Source organism: Ambystoma mexicanum, chromosome 13 (genome assembly GCF_040938575.1).
Source record: "Ambystoma mexicanum isolate Mex_15411 chromosome 13, UKY_AmexF1_1, whole genome shotgun sequence".
NCBI lineage: Eukaryota > Metazoa > Chordata > Amphibia > Caudata > Ambystomatidae > Ambystoma > Ambystoma mexicanum.
The window spans coordinates 380,281,550-380,301,676 of record NC_090938.1 but is presented as its reverse complement, the minus strand read 5'-3'; the positions used below and the strand labels follow the sequence as shown (position 1 = coordinate 380,301,676).

The following is a 20,127-nucleotide window of genomic DNA, read 5'->3' as shown; positions in this document are numbered from 1 at the left end:
AAAACTATTGTTAATTCCTTACTGCTAATTACAGAAAGAGTGTGGGATAGGGTATCATAATAAAGGAAACAGTGTTCAAATAATAAGTTAGGATGTGATTGCCTTGGGGTCTCCCTTCCCCACGTTTTTAGCATGGGACAAAGTGGGACTTTGGAGCACAGCACACGCTCGAGCCTTCCCAGCACAAGCTGACAGTTTCGTTCTAGCTGGCCCAGCACGTGCTCAAGCCTTCTCAGCACGAGCTGACAGTTCCGTTACAGTAATCAGGTCCTTCGATGGTAAAGTGTCTTTTCAATGAAAGTCTCTTTCCTTCGAGGCCTGATGTATTCAACAAACAAACACAAGTTCTGCTTCACGTAGACTTTGGGTGACGGCTTCACCCCCGGGTCCTTCTCTTCCATGCGCAGACCCTTCACACTATCGTATTCAACAAATTCATAAGATGGTCCCTTCTCAGTGAACTTTATATGATAACTTTTCAGCCCTGTATCTCCCTCGGCTGGGCTCGGATCCCAAATAACAAGGGCAACACTTCCCTTCCCCTCGTCTTGAAATACTTGCTTCTTTGTACTTGAGTTGGGGATTCGTCACCCCTGGGTCCCCATCTTCTCGGCGCTGACCCTTCAGAACACTTTGGGTGATGGATTCACCCCTGGATCTCCCTCAGCCGGGCTCGGACCCTAGAAAGCAAGGAGGATACTTCCCTTCCCCTTGTTTTACAATGTTTCTCGCTTTCACAAATTTTCAATGTCCTTTTAACCAGGTTTTCAGCCTTTTCCCCTTGTTGTCGGCTTCCCTCTGCCGGGTTCACTCTCTTCGACTTTTTCCAATAATTCCTCACAGGACTTTCAGGCTCTGTCCCTTTTAATTAGCATCCCTCGCCCGGGTTCACTCTTGCCAATTTCCCCAGTTCATGTATTAATTTTCAACATACAGGATTCACTTCCCTTAGCTTTCATAGTTCTTTGTCGGTCAAAGACTTTCAACGGTAGAGAGGATTTTACAAGACCCCTTTATGACCACTTTGACCTTTCTTTGCCTCTTCCCAAGGGCTTCTGGTTACAGTAGTTTCTACCCTCGGGTAATCTCCCAGAGTTTCCTGCTTCAGCACCCACGTGGTGCCATACTCCTCTGTTGCTGGTTTTGCCCTTCTTTATCAATGTCTCATTAAACCTTTCAAAGTTCACATTTAGCCATTGGCTACTTTTTGTTCAACGCAGTTCGGTTTCTTATCGATTCTCCCCTCGACTCACCGGCTGTGATGAACCGCATGCCTTTCCTTATCCTTGGAGCCAAGGTTGGCACCATCGAGACCAGCGTCCTTCCCCAGCTTGATTATCAGCAGAGGAGGGTCTTGTGTACCGTAGACATCTGCTGCAACACACGCTGGCTATTGTTTGCAGCCTTATACTTTCTACAGAGGTTTCACAGGCCTTGGTTGGAAAGGGCAAGGTTGCTTTTCTCCTTTCACCCTCTCTGTCTGTGCCATCTTTCTCCTCCTTTTGAACTGCCATGCTGAGTTAACTCTCAAGTCGTGCGGTCTGTCTTGCTTGTCCTGTGCTCTTGTGCTCTCTTTCATCCCTTTGGGGAAGGGAAAGGGCTGCGAGGTGTGTGTGATTCTGGTCAATTGCCTGACCCTGGTATTGGGACATGTCAGGTAAACGGCTTCGGGGTTAGTCCGTTGTCTTTCGTGTTGTGCGAAAGTGTTTGTGTGGAAAAGGGAGAGGGGCAGTGTTTTGGAATATCCTACGTGGAAGGACCGGGAAAAGGTTTCAAAAGAAGGGGGACACTGCGTCTCGCCCGTCGGTGGGCCACTCCCACTCACCAAGGACCCCCCATCCAGGAGATCCTCCCTCACTGGTTCACCCCCAGGAACTGGATCCAATAGCGATGGCCGTGTCCTGGCCACCTGGATGACAGATCCATGGGGACCAGCCAGGGAGACACCGTCAGGTTTCTCACAACATACATGGAACAGTAAATAGGCACCAGACAGACAATACAATGTTTGTACATGATGATGATGATCTCTAATCTTAGTGTAATTTTCTGGTCATGGTATTTGTTTCCTCATTAATAGATTTTCCATGTATGTGCCTTAGATGTGTATGCATTGATGCTCTCCATGTATATTGTTTGTAGTAACACTTGTCTGTCGTAATGATTGCATTGTTAGCTGTTAATTCCAAGTTTGACATTAGTCAATATTCTGATAGGCGTGTGCTTATGATTCTACTGACAAATCATACTGGATCCAGCCATATGCAAATCTATCAGCTGACTTGTAGAAGGCGAGTGGCCTGGCAACTTGCCAGAGGTCGACCAGATCCCTGCTGCCACCCCTGGCAAGCCACATGCCGGTTTCCAGTGCCTTATGACAAACGTGGTCGAAACCTCAGGGCTGTCAGCCTTTTAATGTCAGAAGGTACAGTACGATATGACGGACATCTTGGACGAGGGTCCTAAAAAAGAAGGTTTACTTTCCAATCAGGCATTAGAGGGTGCCAGTGATGGAATTGTGGGCCATACAGGCGTCACTTCTTATGGTGGAACGTGACCTGGCCAAGAAGCACAGACCAACCCCTTCTGATCCCTTGCTTCTTTCTGCTCCTGCATCCTCTGAGAGTTTTGTGGTACAGGCTTCTACGGCGAACCTTAATATCACCTATTTTCCATCTCTGCCCTCTGTGGCAATACAGAAGAAGGACTCAGACCAGAAGACATATTTGAATGCAGTTTTATTCAAATGAAAACAAAACACCTCATTGACCCTACTACTAAAAGGGTGTTCCTTTCTTGACCAAACTAAACTAAGGTGTTTGTCTACAGTCCAAAATAAAAATAGTCCTCGGTCCAAACCTACCGACTAAACTGGCCCTACCACTCAGCAAAAATATAAAAGAAGAAAATGAGTGCCCTGCACTCTTGGTTCTTCACAAAGGGATCTCTGACTGTCCCAGGAATCCCTCCTGGGTCTGGTTCCAATGGAACAGTCTTGTCAGTCTATCAAAGGTTCCCTAAAGTTAAAAAGAAGTCTCACGTTCCTGGAAAAACACAATATCCCCAAACGTCTTTAGGTGGAGGGATATTTCCCTGATCCCTTTCCCCCAACGTACTTAATCTCCCCACACTTCGACCAGCTTTCAGGTCCCTCTCTACTCCTGTGATATCTGCTTTTCACTATGCTTATTATGACCCTATCACTCCTTTTGTGTCCCCTGACCCAATATCTTATTTAGATTTTTATGGTTCCTATGACCCTTCTCTGCTTCTGGCTCCCTTAGTTTTCTTGGGTCCATGTGACCCTTCTCGAGGTTTATGCTGCTCAGGTGTTTTGGGCTTCTGTAAACCTTTTCCTTGTCTTGTTCTCTCAGGTTCCTGTGACCCTTGGATGATGCTAGGGTATTCCTTCCCTCCATCCTGTTCGTTCGCCCTTCTCTTCTCCCTCAGAACTGGGCAACCCGCGTACCTGCTGTGTTACGGTGCTTGCTCCAATGAGGATCTGTAACATAAGAATCATCTCGGCCCTCGCTCTTTCTCTCTCACTGGCTCTTGGTCTGAAAGAGGAGGACCCAGTCCTCCCTTGGTCCCTCGAATTGGTGTTTGTTTGCAGGCTCCCGGTTCACCATATCCTGTATGTGGTTGCACCTCCAGGTCCAGTCCGGCGGCCTCTGCCTCTCAGGCCATGTGCGCTTCCTCGTCTGGTTTATGGTGTCTCCCTCTGGCGTCTGCTTCCTTCCGCGCTGCAGCCGGCACCGTTGGTCTGCACGCTCCTCTCCTTGCCAATGTTCTCAGGTCTGAGACTCACCTCAGCTTTGGGTTTCTCCTCCTCCATTCGAGGGTTGTTAGCCCTTTATTCTTGCTCGGGTACGCCAAAGGGGCGTATTCGCCTTGTTCACTACAGGTTGTCAAGCAGGTAGAAAATTCAGCATTACCTTGAGCCAAACACATAAATGTATTTTCAGCATTACTTTGAGCCACACACATAGAGCTATTGTTAGTATTTCTTACTTACTCCCATGTAGGCAGATAATACCTTGTGTATAGGGAGTTCCCCATGGGAATGGGAGCCATTATACCTGAAAGGGGAGTCACTCCCAGTGAGGTCTCACTTTCCCAAATCCCTTTGGGAGAGTTTTGCTGAGCAGGTACATTTCCCTACCCTTAAAGTGGGTGGCTCCCCCTAGGGAAGAAGGGACAAATTCTCCCGATCCATCACATGCCTGACAGGGATGCCATGTTTAAAAGCCCCTCCACCGCTAAATCCCACAAATAGATCCTGCTTCTTCCACTCCATGCACACTGCACCAAGCAGCTGCAATCAGGCTGACAAGCTATTGATGCCGTGATCACTGTGCTGAAAGTTCAAAAGGCCACAGAACGCAATTTTCAACTGCTCCAACAAAGGGATATAAACAAAAGAAAGAAAGTCCAAATTAAGGAACGACAAGCTCTGCTCCCCAACCCAGACAAAAAACACACCAAAAACAGCAAACACATGTGCCTTCGGTAAGGCTAATGAGAAGGTGTTAAATGGCATGCAAAAAAATAGATAATGCTCAATTTTCTTACCTGAATCTGGGAGAATCTTGAGGCAGCATCTTACCTGCTGGCCATCTTCCCCTATTGTTCCTGTGTACAATATGGGGTACCTTCAAAAATGCCTCTGCAGGATTCCAAGATGGTTGCGATGCAGTGAACACCGCGGCCACCGAGCTCCCGCCCTCAAGGCCCAAAAGACTTGCCCGCCAAGAGTGGTAGCGCTCCACAGGCGATTTTAGCAGACGGCGTGCCCCCCTCCCCATTGTGGCGATCAATGGAGCAGGCGGAGAATATCCCCGGCGAGGATCGGGGGTGGCGGACCGGGGGCTTCATTAGTGCTGCCCTCCGGACAGCGCGGCACCATCCATCCAGCAGCGGAGGAGGAGGAGGCGGGATCCGTGCCTCATCAGGAACCAGAGGACTGCGGCCCGCGGGGGCCTGTGGCACGGCCCCGGGCGGACCACCTGAGGCTCCCGCCCCCATAACAACATCGCGCCTCCTCGGCATCTCGGGGGGCTCTGGGGCTGAGACAAGACCTGCAACGGGTCGGGGGGCCGGAGCCCGCCCCCGGACATCGCTGCCCGTGCCGCCGAGGGGAAGAGTATCCCGTATCCGAGGAGGGGCACTGAGTGCTCGGAGTGCTCCTGGAGGAGGGAGGCCCCCTCCGGTACAGCGCACCATACGCTGAAGGACGGTCACCGGAGACGGTGCTGTGCAAGGAGCAGCAGGTCCTGGAGCACGAAGGCCTCCCTGGAAGCAGAGGACATCACACCCCAGCACGCACTGCGGAGGTACGGGCTTAACTGGGGAGACGGCGGTGGCTCCCCTTCCTGCGCCTACCCCCTCCATCATTCGCGTGTTATTTCCCTGCCTTCCCTGGGGTTGCATGAGAGTGTGTTCCCCTTGCCACCATTGTTTTGCCCGCACCTGGACGCTGATCTCGGCTGAGGAGAGCACCATGGGGGGGGGAGACCCTGGTGGGGGCCCCTTTTTTATTTTTATTTTTTGCCCTCTCTCATGCATAGGAGCCCCTAGATGGGACAGATGTGCGTGGATCCCCACATCAGCTGAGAGGCGCAACCCCCCAGGGCCCTCCTGGTGACATACGCGGCCCCTGCCCTGCGGATCCTGAAGCGAACTTCTACCACATCATGGCCCAGGATTTTCACCCTGCTCGGTGGGCAGTGAGGCCCTGCGACTGGTGTGAACCCTGGGCTGAGTTGGGGGCTGTAGTGCTGCCTAGAGAACTATTAAGGTCACCAGCAGCCGCGAGGGCTCCCCCTTTCGGACGATCACCCAGCTCTACGCATAGAGGGCGAAGAGGCTCTCCGGGTGCGGAGACTAGGACGGCCCTGCGGGCCCCGCTCCCCTGGAGGACCCCGGAAGCTCAAACAATTGGCACAATACCAGGCGGCGCCACCACCATGTCTAAGAACAAAATCAAGGGCACCCAATCCCTCCAAAGGACCCTAAGGAGGTTACAGGACCACGCACTGACAAAGATATGGGCCAAGGACTCGGAGTATGCCCAGTGAACAACTCCCAACGATAGGCCCGGAGGGGAACCACTAGCAGACCTGGAAGCCCAGGAGCAACCCATCGCGCAATCAGCACTGAAGCTCCTGCTGGCCGATATTGTAGAAAAGATCACCACTGCGGGCCAAAAGCAAATGGACGTCCTCAGGGAGGACCTGGCGGAGGGCATTCAGGAGATCAAGAGAGATATCAGTAAAATAGAGGAAAGGGTGGATACGAATGAGAGGGCGATCCAGGATTTAGCCGAGGATGCACGAAAGACGGATTCACTCCTGGACACTCTGGCGACGGCCACACAGATCCTAGAACTTCAGGTGGAAGACTTGGAAAACAGGTCCAGGCGCTCGAATATCTGCATTAAGGCCCTCCCAGAGGACACCCAGGATCTCCCCCAAGTGGTGAAGGGCATTCTTGTAGATCTCCTGGAGGCGCCAGGCACGATGGACGTGACCTTTGATAGGATTCACAGAGTGGGCCCCAAACGAGTGGAGCCAAGTGCTAGACCTAGAGATGTCATAGTGGCATTGCATAGCTACTCGACGAAGGAGAGAATCCTCTCAGCAGCACGCAAGGCAGGTAGAATCACCTAGAACGGCGCAGAGATTGCACTTTATCAGGATTTGGCACAAGCAACACTAAACAAACGCCGAAGGATGGGCCCGGTGCTCGCACACTTAAGAGCCCAGGGTACTCGTTATAGATGGCTACATCCCTTCGGCCTGGCCTTCGTATGGCAAGGAAAGGCGCAGAGGATAGCCACCTGTGAACAGGGTCTCGCCCTGTTGGGGCTTGAGGAGGATGCTCCATCGCCACCCACTCCGACTCCGACCCAGCGGACTGGGCGTAGAGAATGGGAATGGTCTACGGCCCGCTCAAAAAAGACTAGGAAAAACGGAAACTCGACAAGCTAGTCTTAAAAAATTCATCATAATGGAGGGGGCAGAAGTTAAGAATGGCCCAGAAGCTTACAAGGGGCGACCACCAACATAGAATCCGGAGGGAGAAGTAATACAAGGATGCCTGGGGAGGGCATAAGAAGCAGGGAAAGACTGAGGCGAGATCGAGGTTTTCAGCAATACCTAAAGGGCCTTTGGGGGAGGAGAGGGGCATTTACTTCTTGGAATGGGACGGAGAGGTCCCGCGTTGGAACACTGGGAAGGCAAGCGATGGGACGACTCTCGAAGGTTGGATTCGAGGGGGGTTGAGGCCAATCGTCCCACGCTGCCAGGGGCGAGGGATGGGGGGAAGGAGGGGAGGCGGGGGGTTTGGGAGACCCAGAGATCTGGATGCGAAAGAAAGGGTTCTGCAGCGTACACCAAAGGAGGAAGCCTAAGGGAGGAGGAGGGGTCAATAAGAGGGGGCTTGCGTGACCCATACTGTAGGGCTTTGAACCACCATGACTAACCAGCGAGCAATGAGAATTCTTTCCCTCAATGTTAACGGCCTCAATTCGCCGATTAAGCGTAAGAAAGTAGAGCGCTTTAACAGGCGCAAATGGCCGGACATTATCACTCTGCAAGAAACGCATATCCGAACGGCTGACCGTAGAAGGGTTAAGCTGTGGGGCTATTCTACGGCAATGCAAGCTACCCAATCTGAAAAGAAAGCGGGGGTTCTACTGGCACTTAGGGATGGGCTGGAGCTACATATTACTGGGAAGGTTGTAGACGACCAAGGAAGGTTCCTGGCAGTATCCCTGGAGGGCAATGATCTCTCTCTCACTGTGGCGACGATATATGCCCCAAATACGACTCAAGACCCCTTTATTCAGAGCGCATTGGGAAAACTTGAGAAGTTCGCTGAGTCCCCTATTGTCCTTACTGGCGATTTCAACATTGCGTGGGACCCGGCAAATTGATAGATCGTCGGGATGGGGAGGCCCACAAGGGAGAACGACACAAGATCTGAAGGAGAAAATCAGTAACCTGGGCTTAGTGGATGCGTGGCGTGAGATACGGTGGGAGGCTGGAGGGCATACTTTTTATTCACATGCGCACCGGTCCCACTCAAGAATAGACTATATCTGACTGTCTGCTACCCTTCTGGGAAGGGCGCTGGATATCACCATGGGCTCCACTATCCTCTCCGACCATGTCCCCTTGATTATAACCCTGAAAGGGAAGTTCAGACCCCCGGGACTATGGAAATGGTACTATCCCTCCGCCCTCTTCAAAGATAAAGTTCTGGTCCAAGAGATCGAAGAGGAAATGGAACGTTTCTTTGCGGAGAACCCAATAGAGGACACAACACCCCAGATTCAGTGGGACGCCTTTAAGGCGACCCTGAGAGGAGCGATAATAGCGCTTAAGGCGAGAAGGGATAGAGAACTAAGAGTAGAGGAGGCACGCCCGGAGGAAGCACTCAGGGGGGTAACTGCAAAAATGGGAATAAATCAGACCCCGGCTACTAAAAGGGCGTTCAGGGCGAATCGGGCTCAGCTGGACCTGATCCAGACCAGAGCTGCTGAACGAAGTCTATTACGTCTTAGGCAGAAATATTATATTAAAGGCAATAAGGCAGACCGACTGCTCGCGAGAATGCTTAGAAAGGACCAGAGGGAGAAGACAATATTGAAAATTAAGGTGGAAGGAGGGAGCACCAGCACTAAAAATGAGGACATCTTAAGGGAATTTGCCCGATTCTATTCCACGCTGTATGCGTCTGATACCCTGGAGCTGTCCTCCCATCTAGAGTACCTAGATAGGGTTACATTGCCCCGTATAACCCAAGAAGAGATGGAAACACTCGAAAGGGACATTACAGAGGATGAAGTCAGGGAGGCAATCAGAGCTCTACCTAATCTTAAGTCACCGGGCCCGGATGGCTATGTGGCAGAATTCTACAAACTGCATAGGGAAACCCTAACCCCCATTCTGACACAGCTCTTAAATCAAAAAGGGCGGGATAGCGCAATCACGGGAACAATGGAGGAGGCGAAAGTCGTCCTCATTCTTAAAAAGGGCAAGGACCCAACCGAGTACACCTCCTATCGCCCCATAGCTTTAATCACTGTTGATTCTAAAATACATGCCAAGATCTTAGCAAAAAGATTAGATCATTTGCTCCCAAACCTAGTTCTCCCGGATCAGTCGGGATTTGTCAGAGGTAGACAAACCACAGACAACGTCAGAAGGTTGGCCCACTTAATAGAGAAGGCCCACAAGAAGGGCGTCCCCGCTCTCCTGATGGCAATTGACGCGGAGAAGGCGTTTGATCGGGTGGAGTGGGGATTCCTCTCCGCAACCATGGTCAGGGTGGGTTTTGGCCCCAAATGTATGGATAAGATTAGAGCCAATTATAGACATCCCACCCTCAGACTGGCGGTGAACGGACAACAGTGTGAACCGGTGCTAGTTGAGAGGGGCACCAAGCAGGGATGCCCTCTGTCCCCAATATTGTATGCCTTTCATCTGGACCATTCCTTGAAGCGGTGCGCTCCAACTCACTCATAACTGGTATTCCCTTTGCAGGGGAAGTGCACAAAATTACAGCCTTCGCTGATGATATGATACTTTCATTGACCCTCCCTAGCACTGCGATTCCTGCAGTGGAAGCTGAATTAGCTCACTTTGGTAGCATGGCGGGCCTGAAAATAAACGCTTCTAAAACAGAAATTCTCAACCTCACAATCCCGATTCCAGAAGCCCACTCCTTAAAGCATACCTCTCCCTATAGATAGGAGCATTCTCTCACCGATCTGGGAGTAAAATTGATAACAAATGTGGAACAGTTGTATCAGGCGAATTATCCACCCCTTCTGGAGAAGTTAAAGAGTAAGATGATTGACTGTGGGCCCTTAGCGATTTCTTGGCTAGGTCATATTAAAACACCTTAAAAATGACTGTACTCCCAAAGCTCTTGTATCACTTTGCTGCTTTGCCGGCGTACGTCCCGCCAGCCTTCTTCAGGTCACTGAACAAAATTGTCAGCAGGTTCGTGTGGGCCAATAAACCCCCAAGGATAGCGGCTAGGGTGATGAGAGCTCCCACTGACCGCGGGGGCATGGGATCACCTGACTTCAGGGGGTACTATAGGGCGGCCCAACTGAAGGTTCTCCGGGACTGGTAAAAAGACGACCGGGGGAAGATATGGAGGCCCATGGACAGGGCGGTCCTGGGGGAGGACCTTAAAGGGGTCTTGTGGAAGCCGAAACAGGACAGGCCGTTTCCGTTGTATAGTGGTGCAATTCTAGCCGTGGTAGCCAGTACCTGGGATGAGGCAGTGCAACAAGCCCACCTAACATCGCATCCATCGCCCTTTAACCCATTATTTAATAACCCACAGTTCGCTCCTGGCCATAACACATCTGATTTTCAACGTTGGCATCAACGGGGGTGAAGGATGGTACGGGACATGTTCGGGGGGGGGGGCAGGTAAAGCAGTTCGAACAGTGTAAGATGGACTTTGCGCTCGATGAAAAAGAAAGGTACCGATACTGTCAGCTTCGACATTGGCTCAACCATCCCATCATAAAGCAAGCAGCAACTCGACAACAAACCCCCTTTGAAAGATTTCTCTGCAGGGACTCGGGGGACAAGCATCTGATCACAGCCATATATAGACACATGAAAGCAGGAGAGGACCCTCCACGGCTAGTCTATGTGAAGAACTGGGAACTAGCTACTGGGTCCACCATTGAAGGCGACGACTGGAGTTGGTTATGGAAGCAAATACCAAAGCTAACACGATTGTTGCCTGTAGCTAGGCCAAAGAAGGATGCACAGGATGCACACACACAAAGAGGTTTGTAACACGTCTTTATTGTATCAGTACAAACCGTTAACTGGCGCTTCTCGCGCCTTACCCATAACTCCCCATTCCCCCAACAACAACGTCACTGGCCCCGCCTATCCAACGGCGGGGGCCAACATTAACCCTGGAGTGGCCGGCAACACCACCCCTGGACAAATAGATCCGAACATCAACTTAACATTCTTCGACTAGTCGCGTCGGTTTCTTGATTGTCCGACGAGGTCGCCCATCTTGGGCTACTGACCCCCGATGTGTCCTGGATTGCCATGTCTTGGTCTGTCCCTCCAGGATCTCCCTCAGGAGGTGTCCACAGGTCATCCCTCAGAGCCCATGGTTCCGGAGTAACAGGTCTTTGAGGTATCTCTGTATCTTCTCTTTTGATGTAATGTCTAAACTGCTGACAGTTCCTTGTAATGGCTTTGTCTTGATCTTCGGCTGTCACCATCGTCCCTCTTACTGCGGTGATCCTCATGGGGCTTGGGGTGAACCGCGAGTCTGTCTTCCTGGGCGTTGGCTGTTGTACTAGTACTTCATCACTGATGTGGAAGTCTCTTGGAGCTGCTCTGCGCCTAGCATCACTGTCTCGTTTTGCTCTTTCTTTTGCTTCTGCGTCTCTTCGGAGAATTTCTGCATCTGGAGGCTCTGCACCTGACGGGTTACGTGGGATGCGGGTTCACACTTAGTAACGGAGCATGAGCTCGGCGGGTGTCTTGTTTGTGGCCTCGTGTGGTGTGTTCCGATAGTCTCGCAGGAGTTGGCATAATGCTTGGTGTGGGTTGACTGCTTCAACCCTGGCTCTTTGTATTGTCTTTTTTTATTGATGCCATGAAGCGTTCCGCCATCCCATTCGCTTGCGGGTGGCGAGGAGTTATCTTCATGTGACTGAAACCTAAGTGTTTGGCCAAGGTCCCAAATTCATGTCCACAGAACGGTGGTCCATTGTCGGATTTGATTATTTTGGGGATCCCCCATTCGCTGAGTACTTCTTCCAATACCGCTGCTACTTGGGGGAAAGCTGTGGTGGCAACCTTTTTGACTATTGGATATCTTGAATGTTCATCTATCAGGAGTAGGAGATAGTCACCCACTTCCGTGGGCCCATAGAAATCCATGGCTACTCGCTCCCAAGGCGATCAGATATCTGCGTGTGTTGTAGCGGGGCAGGGGTTTCTTCTGGTGACGTGCACTGACAGGCGTGACAGTTCTTCACCCACTCATCGACTGCGGCGCCTAGGAATGGGAACCAAACATGGCGCCTCAGCTGTTTTTTTGTGTTTTAGGCCCCTCTGTGCCCTTCGTGGGCGGTGCGAACAACCTTGCTCCTTAGGGTGGCTGGGATGACGATCCGGCACCCACTGAGTAGGATGTTGTTGTCCTTTGTGCACTCTAGCTAGTTTCTCAATTTCTTGCTTGCTCACTCCCGGGTGTGCCAGCATTGCTCTCTGGTGGTCTCTCCATTTGCTGGTCATCGTGAGGCTGATGGCGAGAGTGGTTGTTGTGGGGTCTGCGGCCGATGCAGCAGCGACCGTCTCAAGTGACAAAGCCGGTGGTAGTGAGTTTGAACCAATGTAATGTACGTAGGCAACATCCCCTTTCCGAGTTATTGGGGCTCCTACTGGGTGTAGCGACAAGTAGTCAGCTGGGTTAAGTTCACCCCCGGGTCGGTGGATGATGTCGTAATTGTATTCTTGCAGATGAATGCACCACCGTTCGATCCTTGGGGGCATCTTGATGTGCGGGTTCCCAAACAGGGAGAGAAGTACTTGGTGGTCTGTAACTAGGGTGAATTTTTTCCCAATTAGGAAGTTGTGAAAATGCTCACACGCCCAGACTGCAGCCAGGCTCTCTTTTTCTGCTTGGGAGTAGGCCATGTCTGGGGTTGACAAGGCCCTGCTTGCATAGGCAACCACGTGCCTAGGGTTGACATCTGCACCACTGGTTTGGGCCAGGATGGCTCCGAGGCCAACTGAGCTTGCGTCCGCCACCACCTCTGTGTGCCACGACGGGTTGAAATAGGCGAGGCGGTGGGCCTCGGTGAGTGCTTGCTTGATGTCAGTGAAAGCCTGTTGACATGCAGGAGTCCATTCAAACACTGCCTCTTTTTGAAGAAGTCTCCTGAGTGGTTCAGTGAGGGATGCATAGTGAGGTATGTATCTTGCGCAGTACCCTGCCATGCCCAGAAAGGAGCGGACATCCGCAACCTGCTGAGGTTCGCTTAATTTGGTGATCGTGTCGACTTTGTCGGGGTCTGGCATCATCCCCTCACTGGAAAAGATGTGTCCGAAGAATTTGAGCTTCATTTTGCTGAAATGGCACTTGGTAATGTTAAGCGTGAGGCCCGCCGCTTGCAGCGCTTCACAGGTGGCATGCAGTGCTCTGTCATGAGATTCCTTTGATGATCCAAACACAAAAATGTTGTCGCTATAGTTCAGGGCGCCCTGAATGGGTCTGATGATTTGGCGTATGGCTTCCTGAAAAATCTCGGCTGTGGACGAGATTCTGAAATATAGTCTCTGGTACATGAATAGTCCATCATGCGTTGCGAAGGTCGTGATCGCTCTGGAGTCAGGATGCAACTCCAATTGATGGTAGCCTTGGATTAGGTCGCGTTTGGAGAACATCTGGGCATTATTTAGTTGCACTATCATGTCCTCGATGTACGGACCTGGATGCCTCTTGTGTTGGATGGCAGTGTTGGCTACCCTCATGTCCACGCACAAATGTATCTTGCCACCTTCCTTAGGTACGATCACGAGGGGGGACACCCATGGTGTCTATCCAGTTGCAGGTTCGATGATGCCATTGGAGAGCGGTTGTTGGTGTGCTCTTGACACTGTCTCCTGGAGGTGGAAACCAACTCTTCTGTGGTGTTGTGGCACCGGTCTTACCGAGGGGTCAATGTGGAGTTTAATGGGGGGGCCTTGAGCTTTCCTAGACCTGAGCATAGTTTTGGGAATTTCCTTGTGATATCTCCCTGCGTGATGAGGTTCTGGGATTGGTTGCACGCGATTGTGCCGATGGAGTCTTTCGGGTAATGTTTCTTCGAAGTTGGGGTTATGGTGTCTCCTGCCTTCACGTGAATTTCGATCAAACCAAGGCGAGATGCTGTGTGATAGCTGAGCAGGCACCGGATCCTGGCAAGCGAGCGAATGACATGGATGGTAGTGTCCACTTGGCGGCCGTTCAGGAAGAAACCGCGTGCGAAATGTCCCACGGTCTGCAGAGGTTTGGCAGCTCCCCACCGAAAGATTTGTGAGTGTGATGGGTCGAGCACTGGCGGGTTCGGTATCCTGGCATAGTCTTGCTCACCCATGATATTTACAGTTGCTCCGGAATCTACCATGAATTGAAATTTGCAGTTTCCCATCTTGATCATAATCTTGGGGGCTTCTCTGGCTTCCTCTTTGTCGAGTATGAGGTTGACAAACTCGTCTTGATTGTATGGATCATAAGGTGTATTGTAGGCAGTCGCTGGATCGTCCTGATAGAATTCTTCAGCCCTGTACTCTGCCGGTGGGTTGTCATATTCATCCATGAAGTATCGAGCTTGATCCGCCTGGTCGGGTATTGGCGGGTAATCTGGTTCTTGGTATTCATCGATCGCTCTGATGTATCGCCGTTACCCCTGTTGATAATTTCTTGGTTGTCTATATTGTGGGGATGGTGGTCGGAATGCTGTCCTGGTGGGCGCTTGCGGGCGCGTCGGGGGGAACGGTATCCCTTCTCTGCACACTGAATGAAAATGTCCTTCTCTCCCTCAATTGGTGCAGCGTTGTGATAAGGCCGGACATGACCCTGAATGCGGAAAAGTCATTCTGCAGCGATAGCATTGTCTCTGTTGGCGCGGGGCTTGTGGGCCTTGTAGTCTGTATGGGTGTGAACCTCTGTCACCCTGGCGAGGTGGCTGTATGGCTGCAATGAGTTCATTGGTGTCTTTTTTGGGGTTGCCGGCGCTGCCCCTGGATGCGGCCTGGGTGTCGACCCTCTCATAGATGCGGGCGAGCTCACTGACCTTAGGGATGGTGAGAGGCTTTTTCAAAAGTTGCTTTTTGAGTGCGGGGGACAGGCAGCCTTCTATAACCCTCAGCCGTATTGCCTCCCAGCCACCCTAAGGAGCAAGGTTGTTGAAAACCCGTCGACTGGCAGTGTGCCCCTTTTACTCTTAGGCGGGTTATGAATTCGTCCACTGTCTCCTGTGGCATTTGCGAGCATTGGTTGAATAAGTATCTTTCGTAGTCTCGGTTCATTTCAATGATAAAGATTTTGTCTAGTGCTTTGATCAGTTCTGTGAAATTGTTCTGTTCAGCTGAGAGGATTGTTTTCACGATAGTCTTTATTATTTCTCCACCTACTAGGTTCAGAAAAATGTCTCTGATGTTGGGGGAGTCACCATCTCCTGACCCCCTCACGAAGTGCTGAAAATCCTCCATCCATTCAGTCCACCTGGGCCCTTTCATGGCCTGGGGCGTCATGTTGAATGGTGGAGGCATCCGCAGTTGAATGGACTTTGCTGCGCGAGCAGGCTGGGGGGACGTAGGGTTGCTCATGTTTCTGGTCAGGTAAAGGCCCTGCACGCCCTACCAGCGTGTGCATAGTGGAGACTGCTCTGCCCGTGGGCGCTTGATTCAGGGTGCACGACAGTAGGCTGATCAGGTGCAGGTGTCCTCGTGCCCTGCTGCTAGGCCTGTTGTGCCGTGATGATACTGTATGGTCTGGCCCTCTGGGTATTGACAAATGGCACACTCATCCGTGTGAGTATGAGCTGTCGCAGGGGAAGTCCGTGAGCACATGGATCTCATAGGGTGTCCAGTCATTTGGTCGACTACAAACTGGTCGACTGCAATTTGGTCGACGTCATTTGGTCGAAAACCAAATGGTCGAATTTTTTTTTTTTATTTATATATGTGTTTTGTGGGTTTTCGTGTTAAAAAGAAAAGAAAGAAAGAAAAAAAAAAAAGGGGGTTGGGGGGGGGACCCCCCCAAAAAAAAAAAAAAAAGGGGTAAAAAAAAAAAAAAAAAAAATTCGACCATTTGGTTTTCGACCAAATTGATTCGACCAGTTGTCCAGTCGACCAATTGATTTCGACCAAATGACTGGCAACCATCTCATAGCACTGTCTATTTGCTTTAAATTGTTTTTTGTGGAGCAAAACGTTGCTCGTGTGAGGAGAAAGTGCTGGCGTCCGCGGGTGAACTGTGTGGGTGGGAACCGCCCACGTGCGTATCTTTGTGGGGTCTGGCGGACTGCCAGGACCCGGCACACTCTCCGCGCATTTGCGGCTTCGTGTGCGCAGGGGGAGTGGAGGGCCTGGCACGTTGCCGTGACAAGATGCCGCGGCTTCTGTGTGCGACGAAGGAGGAGGAGGAGACATGGCGGCTTGCCCAGGTCGGCGCACCCGCACTCTGGGACTTTGAAGGAGGAGGAGGCTCGGTGAGGCGTCTACGCCTGAGCAATGCAGCGGACAGCTGGAAGGAGGACTCCGGTGAGTGCGGGAACGACCTTCGTCCCCAGTATTGCCTGTCTCTAGGCCAAAGGAGGACACACACACACGGTGAGGTTTGTAACACGTCTTTATTGTATCAGTACAAACCGTTAACTGGCGCTTCTCGCGCCTTACCCATAACTCCCCGTTCCCCCAATGGCAACGTCACTGGCCCCGCCTATCCAACGGCGGGGGCCAACATTAACCCTGGATTGGCCGGCAACAACGATCACTTCAAATTAGGGATAGTGGATGAAGCTGCTCACCCAATAGCACATGACCCCCTCTAAACTCCACAAAATGTACCATGGGGCATCCCCTCTTTGCTGGAGAGAATGTGGTGCAGTGGGAACTTGGGAGCACATGTGGTGGGAGTGCCCATAACTTGAGACTTATTGGACGGGGATATGGGACGTACTCAAACAATTTTGGGTCTTCACTACGGGGGGAACAAGGGGCTGGCGATGCTGGGCCTGGGGGGGTCCTAGCAGCGATTAAGTCTAAGGCGGGCCGCAAGCTTTACGCAATAATGATGATGGCGGCTACTATGGTCCTAGCTCGCAGATGGAAAGCAAAGGACCTGCCGCAGGACCATGAGTGGGTGGAAAAAATGTGGTCATGGAGACCACCTGAGTTTCAGGTCGGACTGGGACGCACTTCTCTCATATCTGGTTGATGGTACAAGGCAGCAGTGGGGCCTGCGGAGCATGCAACCTTTTGGTATAATAAACACCTCTGTTGAAGAAGACATATGAAGGGGCAAGCTATGTAATTTCAGCCGAACCATTTAGGGCTTGGTAGAGGGGAGGGTGACAGGTTGGACAACCTTTGGAGAAGAACTGCTGCACTGGACTAACCGTGAATCCTGGGTCAGGGAGGAGGGGGGGAGTGGGGGGTTCGTTACATGTGTTGTTTTGTTTACTTTATGAAAATGCCAATAAAAATCAAGATGAAAAAAAAATGCCTCTGCAAGCTCAGGTCAGGGTGTGTTTGTTGTGTGTAGTACATACGAATATGCCCCAGGCATTCTGCGGCATGTAATCCTCAATGTTTTGGGCTTCAATCACTTTGCATTTTTCACTTGTCCTGCATTTACAGTGACATAAATCTAACAGTACTGTACAAGAATGCAAAAAGATATGAGCGAAAATATCAGGACTTTCAGAGCATCTCAAATCTGGAATAGAACAAATTATCACCTTATTTCTGTATATTTTATAAATATTGGAATTTGTTTTCTTTTATTGCGCAGAATGTTGGATTCCTACGATTTCTAATTTTTAAGATAATTTAGAAGCGAATCAGTGAGAAAAGTGGGAAGTAGTTTGTGTTTTTGTGTTATCAGATTTATTGGGCTTTCACATTTCCACACTTTGTAGTCATTTCACATGCAAGGTAACCCCCAATTAATTAACGTATTTCACTTTTGAAGGCTGTAGGGGAGTTTACCTGCCCCACCCCAAAAGAATTACTGTTGCTAATTAATGGGTGTTAATTAGACTCTGATTATACTTTCCTCCCACTGATTCCTCATGGATGATATACTATCCACAGCTGATCTTCAGAAACTTTTCTGCCACTGGGGGGGGGGCGCAGCTGGGAGCTTGCCTGAGAAGTCAAAAGAGAAGATAGATACCAGAATTACCAACATGCTGGTGCCTCTGAAAGTCCGGTTAGGCTGGGCTTGGGTGATTAGCATGCTAGGATCATGGCTTGTGACTGACCCAACCCTATGTCTACTGTGTTTTCAATGGTACCAACACAGTCTTTCAGTGCTCCAGGGGGATTTGCTGGTGCTGTTGAAGAGGGTGGAAAAGATCTGTCTCTGCTGTGATAACTAAGAAAGTGCACTTGCAATGCTGCTGCAGCGGCTTCATTCTGCTGTGGTGGCGATACCTAGAAGAGAGATGCCCATGTTGGATTGGGCTTGGACATGCCAACGGCCATTAGAAAGACCCTGCTTGACCCTAAAACGGCACCAGAAGTGCAGTTTATACACAGGTTACTTGTTCTTTTTCAAAGATATGCTGGATCCCAAGCACTACTACATCACAACAAAGTGCACTATTTTAAAAATAAATCTCTGTCCCTATCTACTAGTTTCTCTTGTCACCCTTTCCCAAATTCCAATCTTCAAATGTCCCAGGAGACTTTTTAAATCCTGGATTCCGCCACTGTTGGATACATTTTTCTCACCCTCTAGTTGTACAAATGACAAAGGAAATTGTTAGCAGAAATGTTAACTGGCTTTCAGTTATTCTGTCTAACCCTGCAATAACATGTCTTTGGAATTTTGGGGTTTTCAGGCAATGACAAAGAGAGCAAAGTTCAATTACCAGAATCCAGCGAGAGAAAAGTGCCTCAGCGTAGATTGGCCATGAGTCTGCGCTTCAAGCCCACAGACAAGTCCCCTGGTGAGTGTTTGCATATATGCAGAGCCTGCATATGGCTCTTACAGAAGCACCTAGGGCATTCTGCCCTCTGCACAGTGCAGTTGAACTTCATGCATCGTATATGTGTATGTATTACTTGGCCACTTACGAGTACAATTGATCACCACTGTGTTTGAAAAAGAAGAGATGAAGCTAGACAAGGGACTGGGCCTTTTGGTTTGGTATTTTCATCTCTACCCATTGATGCCTCAGTTGGAATTTTCATCTCTCCCCATTGTTGCCTCAATACTCTTTCACCCCTTGTCTCCCCGCTCACCTCTCTCTCCTTTTCCCTCTTCCTCCCTCAGTCCCTCTCTCTACACCTCTTCCTCTCTTCCACATACACACATACTTAAGCACACATTTCAATGGATTGCTTTTCTACCACAGATTCCTCATTAGATAGATATCCCTTCCAGCGTCAGCTGCTTGGAAGACTTTTTGACAGGGGGCGTAGTGCATCTCGACTCAGCCATCAATTTGTCTTGACTTGATGTGCCGATCATCGACTCCGGAGGTGATGTTGGCCGCATACATATACTGTGTCACTACGCCCCCGTACTGCAGTTCCTTTTTTCTGGGCGCTCAGCATGCTGCTCGAGGAACGGCTCTTCTCATCAGAGAAAGTTTTTTTTCGGTCGAGTATTCGACACTTATTCAAAAGTGATGTCTTTTCTGAAAACCATCAGGCTTCAAAAGATGTCCCGACTGCAATTCTAAAATGCCACACAGTGTTTGTGTTTGGTGCCCAGGCGCGGACCACGTAACCGAGGAATGTAGGTGGTGTCAAAAGATGAACTGGAAATCTTTGAGGGAGCAAGCTGCTAAGTTGAATTTGCCGGCTCGATCCGCTTCAAGGTCGTCCGGCCACAAGACTGAAGATCCCTCCCCGGAGAAAGAGGACAGGCACTGTAAAACGGCCAAAAAGCAGTCGCACTTCAGGAGTCATTCCTCATCGTCCTCTTCCTGCAAAAAGAAATGTTGACATCATCATCGGCACAACTCAAATTTGTCTGAGGAAAGAGTTAAATCCCACTACGGCCAAGGTACTACCAGGGCCGAGTGGGAAACCTTTAAAGAGTAGATGATCGACATGATGATGGCAGACGCTGTGGGTACGGTGCAAACCTCGAAGCAGCAGACCTTGTCAGTCCCAGCTACGCCGGTGCGTCTGGCAACAAGGAGACTGTGTCGGGTTTAAAGCCCTGTGGGCCGATGACGACTGCCAATTTATCGACAATACCTTTGAAATCTGCATGCGGCACCATTGTGCAGCACGCCAACGTCAAAGTTGATATCAGTGCTGAATATGGAAAGTCATTGTTACCTGGTCGAGAACCTCATTCTTCGACATTATGCACTCCATATTTGGAGATGATGGG

The 20,127-nt window shown here is 50.5% G+C and overlaps 1 protein-coding gene across 2 annotated transcripts in view; it reads left to right on the top strand.

The window, feature by feature from the left end:
- Positions 1-20,127, top strand: part of CARMIL3 (capping protein regulator and myosin 1 linker 3) — a 2,002,476-nt gene that overhangs the window by 1,873,232 nt on the left and 109,117 nt on the right. For both annotated transcript variants that reach the window (XM_069633925.1, XM_069633924.1), the window contains exon 40: positions 18,620-18,727. In XM_069633925.1, coding sequence (XP_069490026.1) covers positions 18,620-18,727 — 108 coding nt within the window. The remainder of the gene's footprint in view (positions 1-18,619; positions 18,728-20,127) is intronic.